This window comes from Suillus fuscotomentosus (genome assembly GCF_016647785.1).
Source record: "Suillus fuscotomentosus strain FC203 chromosome Unknown F5891scaffold_348, whole genome shotgun sequence".
In the NCBI taxonomy this organism is placed as follows: Eukaryota; Fungi; Basidiomycota; class Agaricomycetes; order Boletales; family Suillaceae; genus Suillus; species Suillus fuscotomentosus.
In genome coordinates, this window is record NW_024539860.1 from 12,128 (window position 1) to 20,347 (window position 8,220).

The following is an 8,220-nucleotide window of genomic DNA, read 5'->3' on the forward strand; positions in this document are numbered from 1 at the left end:
GCTCCGAAAGCTTGACCGAATCACGACCCTGAGCGACAAAGAATTCCTCCTCGCATGGTGGGAAGTCGTCAAGTGCAAGTGTCATCGTGTCCTTTTCTTGTTCTCTATCATTCACCCATTACTCCGACAGGCCATCGCGTCCTCTGGAAGAGAGGCGTCCATCACCGCAACGTCAGCCCCAGTAATATTATGGGATACCGCTTCGGTGGTCGATTTATCAGCGTCCTGAACGATTTTGACTTGTCATCGATTAAACAAGATCATCCCACAGGCTTCGAACGCACAGGAACGGTACCATTCATGTCGTTAGACCTTCTCACACCGGAAGCCACCGCAGACGAAGTCGAACACGTGTACCAGCATGATGTTGAATCGTTAATTTGGGTCCTCATTTGGGTCAGCCTTCGGTATGAAGATGGCAGGCTCCTGAGTAAGGACAGACCACTGGATGAATGGCTGATGTCAAATGCTGTTGGATGCGCCAAGAAAAAGGTTTACTTTATGTTTAAGGGTATAGGTAGCAAAAATCTGCGGACACCGATATCGCATAGTGTGTCCCGGGAGGTTGCAAAGAAGTGCTTAGCGATGGTTTACAAGCATGGAGGCCCATTGCGTCCCGCTTCCACGAACGATGAGGAAGTGTTCCAGACGTGGCTCCAGTATCATGTGCCGAAAGATATCGTTCAAGCCAATCTCTTGTCTAGTAGAGCTCGAGTAGATATACTTGCAGTTGAAGCAGCGTGCCTCCGAAATGTGGTAGTACTACGTACAGTCTTGTAGATTCAATGCAGAACAAATATCATGCACGGTGCCATTCTTTTGTATTTGTGTGTTTGACGTTCAGGCCTACTGAGAACAAACGAGATATGTCGGAAATACATATTTTGGGTTGCCATTCCTTAAAATAGATTGAAAGGCTTCAATTTGCCGGCAGCATTACGATTGACTTGCAAGAACACCCGAAATTGCCATAAGCCGGTTGGCAGTGACCCATTTGGTCTTGTGTCTGCCTTCCAAGGCAGTGCTAAAATTTTAAGTGACATGCCTTGCAAGGCATCGAAAGACAGTTTCAAGCGCTAAAGTGTCTTCCAATAATTTATTTTTATTTCAAGAGAATTTCGACATGCAGCGCTAGTTTCAATTCGACCGGTAAAATTCAAACTATAGAAATCACATTGAAACTCTCAGAATTGAATTGCGGGTGGTTCAAAATACAGAATGGTTTTTACTAATAGACTAGTTGTTTATGGTATGGTAGACATAGCAGGAGAGTGGATAGGAAGATATAATGATGATGGAGTGCACCAGCGCCAGAAATGATTGAGGGCAGCTGGGAGTAACGGCAACAGCAACGAGAGGGTGTAGATCTGAATCGGGAGTGTCAGAGGCAGAATATTAATTCAAACGAAAAAATACCTGTTTTGTTATTGCTGTTGTTGCTGGAGCTGGAGCTGAATCAGATTCCTAATACCGCTCACAGACTGGTGGTGATGGCAATGAGAGCGGGTGGACAATGGTGAGGTCAGAGGCGACGGGATAAATTTAAAAAAAAATTAACAGTACCTTTAAGACAGTAGACTGCGCTGCTGCTTAGACTGTTGTTTGTTGGTGGATGGTCCAGTCTAGAGGCACATTGATGATTCAGAGCTGCAGCGACGTTGACGTCGAGCGAAATCGTAGTGATTATAATGATTGTCGATGGACTTAGAGAAATTGTGGTAGTTGGATTTCAAGAGACGAGGTAAACTTGGCATGACTGGAAATGTAGCTGCTTATTCAGCTGTTTGGTTGTATGTACTTCTAACCTAATTTAGTAGTGATTCTGACTGACGTCGTATCATAGTAAAGAAGATATTTGAGCGTGCAGAAAAAGATTGAGATAAACAGCGTGTGATCAGAATGAATCATTTCTTGCGGCCAGACCTACGGACCTCAGCACCTGTTTCGTCCTGGACCGCCTTGGCTTTAGTACGCCTTGGCTTTGGTTTGGGCTTTGGAGGGATAGCACCAACCGCAATAGCCTCGTCTGCCAACGCAAGATCTTGCATTGCCGAAGAAATGGAGTGAGTTTGTGCCCCAATGATAGGAGTAGGCGAGTGCAAGATGACGGGAGCTGTCGCAGAGACAGGTGGCAGTGTGTCAGGGGTGGTGACAGGAGTAGATGCTGGTAGTGCGACCGAGGCAGATGGGCATGCGACCAAGGCAGATGGCGGGTGCGCAGCAGAGGCAGATGGTGGGTACGCAGCAGAGGAAGATTGCGCAATATCCTGAGGTGCAATGATGGCAGTATCAAATGGAAAAGCAGGCCCTTCACCTCCCTCTTCCATAGCGCGCTCGAGTTCCTCTTCCCAGCTGTTGTAGGAGGTGCCGGTATCTGCCACATCCAGAGCGGCGTGTGAGGATGAGGTTTCAGGAAAGAGGGCGTTGTTGAAAAAGTTTGTGATGTCTCGCGCCCAGGCACCTCCAGTCATTAGACGTTGGCGATAATAGTTGTGATATTGTTGGTACAGTATGTTGCTTTTTTCGCCTTTCGCATACAGATCCTTGTCACCTGAAAGAACAAATATTGCCTATCAGTGGAATATTAATCAGCGCACACTCAGAGATACGACATTAAATGAATACTTACAACAACAGCAGCAGCAGCAATCATACCTGGAGTCGTATTCCGTAATTGCCAAAGTTTGCCCTTGGTCTTCGGGGCTGGAGCGTAGGTGGCGGAGAGGGAGGATTTCCCGAAAAGTGCTACCTTTAAGACCTAAGTGTAATTGTAGAAGCGATCAGGACTTCGTTAATGTACATAGAATAACACACGCACCCGAACAAGCTTAGCCGTTTTGAGGAACTCATCTTTGTTGGGACGCTCTGGATGAAGAAAGAGTACCGGCGCAAACTTTGTGTATTCGCCGTGGGGATTTACAAGCAAAGTTCGGCACTCTGGCTGGGTATCGCGAGGGTAGCCTCGGACAAAAAATTCAGATTTCAATCTGAAAATAGCACCTGCGCAAGACTTGATGTCTGAAACCATCTCTGAGCGAATGCCGCTGACACCCTTTGCAAACTGTCAGAATTGAAATTAGTTGCAAGTTAATTGAAGTAAGCTGAGACATTCCCTACATGCGGTGCAAAGTTCTTGTAGCCCATCAACTCATGATCAATTTCTGGAATGAACTTGAATAACTCAGCCTTTACGCCGTCCTCTATTGACTGTGGCGACAGCCAACGCTCGCTACCAAAGAGTTCAATGTTAGGAGGCACACGCAGAGGAAAAATCCCGGCGTTAATCCATAGACAGTGCGTCATAGAATATTTACGCCCGTGAGCCCGTATAGTGTCTTCTTTGGCAGAGAGTGCAAGATCCTTGGCAGTCAAGTTTTTCCCCCGTCGTCCTTTGGCTGTAGTAGCTTCGAGAAGGGCGTTTCGTTTCAATAGTTCTCGACATTTGCCACGCATATTCAGCAGCAAATTCTGTGCCATTTCAAGCGCCTGTATGTATGTGAGTAGCGGGAAACGACACTGGTCACAACCACAAGACACACCTGTCGGACTTCCTGAATAGTTGCACCATCTCTAGCAGGCGCAATAGCAGCGCGTATCTCCACGAGATCTTCATCCGAGTCAGTGGAGTCAGAATCGGTCGAGTCCTCGTTGGCGTGTGAATTGCTTTCGAAGTCTGAATCATCTTCAGCAAATTGGTTTCGCTGTGGTTGAGGCATGGTTCAAAGGGCGATGAGGTGCAACTTGGCCTGAGACTATCAATTTTTCCATAAGATGTTTATATACAGTATAATATACAAACACGTACTGAGGCTCGTGGTCCATTGAATGTAATGTAAACGCACACCCTATTACTTACCTCCATGAGTCTAGACCAGACACGTCTTATCGCTGGCAGGAGGAAGCACGACGTAATCGATACTTAGGTGAGGGTGTTGAAGATTTGATGGGTGCCTGGCGGATTCAGAGATTATTACTACATCACGACTGCAGTTGTAGATACGGGATCACACACCTTGACACTGCATCAAATGAGCAACAAATAGGAAGAGTTGTACGTCATTGTTCGTGTGACTTTGGAGGCAAGGATAGCGGATACGAACAAGCGGTGACCCGGGGATCCCTGGGCAGTGGAATTCTGGGAAAACAAGAATCTGGGCGCTGGAGAAGGATGAGCGCCGTTTCGTGCGGTGTAAGGTGTATTAATGAAAGAGGGAGTTTGACAAGGATTGGGGATGGCATGAGGGAGTTTGACCTTGTGAGTTAGATGAGGATTGGGGGTGGGGGCGCAGGAAAGTGTGGGCCTCCATTACCCTAGAAGGACCTCAAAAGTTTCGCACGGAGGAACATGTCCGTGTCAACGAGATCGACAAGAAAGAAATCACGATCATGATCATGATCTGGCACAAGTAAGGTGCCGCGAACGATAGACTGCAGAGAAATAAATTCCGAGGAGGCTAGAGGTCGTGCGCGAAGGCGAGTCAGCCCCAGATCACGATCCACACCACCTCTGGAACCAGTGGGAGCATCCATGGGTAGGACTAATGCGAGTTCGAAAGTGTGATTGCTGACCGTGAACTTGAACATGAACAATAGCCGAACAAAGATGCACTTGTCGATCCCATCCTTGTCTAGAGTGCGGATCAAGGCACAATCACGACGTTCGCACCCATGGAAGTTCGGATTACATCGGAGGTAGTCAGTAGTCAGTTTCCAGTCGACAATAGACTCATAGTTTACTTTGAGGTAGCGATGTTCTTGGAGCTATGATAAACCATAATTAGCAGATATTCAGAACGATGCGGGTGAATGAACGAACCTTGTCGTTAGCTGTAGGCCGCAACCACGTAACACCATCGGCCAAAGGAATATCGTTTGATGCAACGAAAGTGTTGAGAAACTTGGTGAATTTCTTTCGGAAATCCTGGAAGGCACGGTTAGATGTGTTGCCTTCCTCCACTGCAGCGAGAGTGACAGGAACTTGAGGAGCGCCAATATGAAGATGGCCTGCGAATGGTTGATCGTCTAGTGTATCCTCATCTTCAAGTTGTCCCTGTGACATTGTGCGTTTGTGCCGATCTTCATCGAGGTAGGAAATACGACTGCGGATTAGTTCGGAGACCAGACTGATGTGATCAAGCTTGAGGACCTGTGTGTTGGTGTTGGTGTTGCGGGCAGTTTTAATTAAGGGACAATTGCGCACCTGATTGGCAACATCCTTGCGGTTTGTTTGGCGTAAATATGCTCGCTTCAATGGTCCATGTTGTTTCTCGTTCGGTCGAGTACTGAAGTTGCGGACCGCTCCTTTCGCGCGAATGTCGGGGAAAGCATGTGTCAGAGCATGCACCTTAGGGAAATTCCAGTTCTTCGTCAAATCTTCGCCCTGGATGTCGATATATGCCTGAAAATATGTTAGATACAACTAAAAGTCAAAGGAAAATGGTATATACATACATGTAAGCGTGTCCCGAATACTCGAAGCTCTGCTTCGCCAGCAGTGAGTGTTGCTTCGGTATGCACATCGAGCGCTATGTACATAGTCAGTCGCAGGTAGCTACCTATACACTGCATTAGGGCATAGCCAACAGGATCTTCACTGCACTTCAACACATTTTGTGCTGAGTACAGCATTTGCTAGAGTCCAGAGAATGTTAGTAGGTATATTGATATACAATGTTGAATAGTGTACCTTCGCAATATCTCTGAGTTTGTTGCCATCACTAAATGATATTGTCATGACGGACTTGAAATGATTCAAGTCACGCCATCTTGGAAACGCTTCGAACCTGCAGAGTCTTGTAAGCGATATTAATGTAGAAGGTAATATGAAATATACTTACTGTTTATCGATTTTCGCCTCGGCCTCACGACCAAGTGCCTTTGCACGGACTTTGAGCTCCCCGAAAAGGTGGTTGCCCCAGTTACCAATGTCATTGACATGTAAGGGATCGAATGAGAGCGTCTCATGAGGATCGGAGTTGTTGACTTCCCAGAGCGCATTCTAATGGTAGTCAATTGAGTGAGCTTATGAACGAAATCAAAACACAAACCGCAATGGGGCGTAAACCATGCACCTTCAGGACTTCTGCCCCAGCAATGCGGTCCCTCAAATACAGCTCTAAAAAAGCTTTTGCGTCTTCGACAGTTCGAGTAGGATATGTTGCGTTGAGGTCAGAAAGTTTCGTCGAGGGAATACAACAGACAGGGCAGGGACAATTTGAATGTAGCCCGCGAATTAATGCCATCACGCATCTGTAAAATGTTAGTTAGCATGATGTAATACAAGCCTCAAGAATACACACTGTTCTTCATAATCTGCGGACAGAAGTAGGATTAGTGGGTATAGCCATCGCATGATGGCGTCAAAGCATCTGTGCGCAAAGCCTGTTTTGGAGTACAGGATGATGGATTCCAACAACTTGATGAACGCCTTATGCCAGACAACATGTTTCATGTTCGTGTAATTGAGTTTTCCATCTTCATTGGAATCTGTAGGAACCTGTTGAATTAGAACTTGTTATGCGTACCTACTAATATTATGATTGATACTCGAACACTCACAATCGGCAGCCAGCCCACCACACGACCTCCTCCAATTCCGTCACTGTTTCTTATGTGAACGGGAAGATTTGCGCAACGAGCTATCACTGGGTATGCCTTCACGTGCCCAGATGAAGTGAGATGTGTTTTGTCGGCGTAGAGGATGAAGGCGAATGGAACACCGTTGTTCGGCAACGATGACTATGATAGATCGAGTACAGATATAATACATATATTAGCAGCATACTACAAAACATGAATACATAATAGTGCATACTTGAATTCGCCACCACCGATCTGCGGTCCAAGGCTCGTGAATAAACCATTTAAAGTCAGTACCATCGTGCTTGTACAAACGTTGCGCGTCCCAAACGAAGTGCGGTGCCAACAGGGGATCTTGCAACAAGTCCATAGCCCAATCCCACAGCGGCCGTGTATGTATGTCGAATTCGATTTCCTCCTTCTTGTAAGGGACGGAGATGACGTGCTTCTCGAACTGTACGAATTATACCTGAATACTCAGTAAGCAGAGTGAATGAAATTTAAAACATCTCACAGTCGTCATTTGAGTGGCTGCTCGATCCCAGGCCTTCGACACTTCAGTGTGAGATCTGAACGTAAACTTCACTTGTCCCTCAGCAATCTGCCATATCAACTGCAGCATTTTGTCGGTTTGATCCTTATTGAGTGCCGCTTGGTGGGCAAGTTCTGCGAATTCGAAATCTGCGCGGCATGTAAAGGGTTGCCAAGGTGTGTTGTCGACGATGGGCGTGGAACTGGCCTCTGCCTCAACAGGGTGTCCAAAGGTGGAAAAGGTCTCAATGGCAGGGGCGCGTCCACTGTTTGGGTGATATTCGGTTTTGAATGTATCACAAGCGATAGGGACTGCAGTTGCTACCGCAGACCTGCTTGTCAACATGCTTGTGTCTGAGCCCGATCCTAATAATAAAACATTATGTGTAAGTTAGAAACAAAACGTGCAAGAGTGATACACATACGTAGACAGGAATCCCCCCCAATGCTCATAACACCATCCTCCACGTCACCAAACGCGTTGTCGTCGGCACCTTCGACATTTTCTATGTCATAATTGGCATGCTGATCATCCACTGGCTGTGAAGGTCCAGTAGTGTCAGCCACAGCTACCTTGTGTCCATTTCGGAGGTGTCGTTTATCCTTTCGATGTTCTGATCAACATATGTCAATATAAAATCTGACGCATCGTAACGTTTGAAGTCCAACGAACTAAGTAAATGAATTGGAACGATGGCGTACCTTTCCTTTGGGCCTCAACTACCTGAGCTGCAATATCAGCAAACTCCTTGTCGCGCCGTTTCTTCTCCCGCTTGCGTGAACAGCTCCCCTCGTGTGACTTGATGCCACGAGCAGAAAATGATCTCTGACAGAGCTTACATCGGACCTGTGCAGAGGATTGAGTTGTTGACTGTACATAGGCCCGTCCTTGTGTAGATGACATCTAAAATACAGAATTAACAAGAGATTGATTGATGATTGATGATCGAAGGCGAATCAGTGATTGCAAGTGTGATGCGGCAGTCTAAGGGCAATATGATATTATGATATGTCACCAAGAACGTTGATGCGGCTGATTATTAATATAAACTGTATAGTCCTTCTAAGCCAATTCCAAGCCCCTTGGACCTTTGTCAGCCTGTTGAAACG

The 8,220-nt window shown here is 46.5% G+C and overlaps 2 protein-coding genes across 2 annotated transcripts; both read right to left on the reverse strand.

Annotated features, from left to right (window-relative positions):
- Positions 1–1,904: 1,904 nt before the first annotated feature.
- On the reverse strand, positions 1,905–3,716 carry F5891DRAFT_1202031 (uncharacterized protein; the record flags this gene model as incomplete). The annotated part of the gene is made up of 5 exons (XM_041368922.1): positions 1,905–2,570; positions 2,630–2,758; positions 2,819–3,061; positions 3,118–3,486; positions 3,540–3,716. The coding sequence occupies 5 exons, from the start codon at positions 3,714–3,716 to the stop codon at positions 1,905–1,907; spliced, it is 1,584 nt and encodes a 527-aa protein (XP_041216363.1).
- A 595-nt stretch (positions 3,717–4,311) lies between these two features.
- F5891DRAFT_1202032 (uncharacterized protein) lies at positions 4,312–8,014 on the reverse strand (the record flags this gene model as incomplete). The annotated part of the gene is made up of 13 exons (XM_041368923.1): positions 4,312–4,761; positions 4,817–5,146; positions 5,201–5,398; positions 5,452–5,631; positions 5,687–5,783; positions 5,838–5,998; positions 6,048–6,249; positions 6,300–6,496; positions 6,559–6,738; positions 6,815–7,033; positions 7,094–7,476; positions 7,536–7,724; positions 7,813–8,014. The coding sequence occupies 13 exons, from the start codon at positions 8,012–8,014 to the stop codon at positions 4,312–4,314; spliced, it is 2,988 nt and encodes a 995-aa protein (XP_041216364.1).
- Positions 8,015–8,220: the final 206 nt, after the last annotated feature.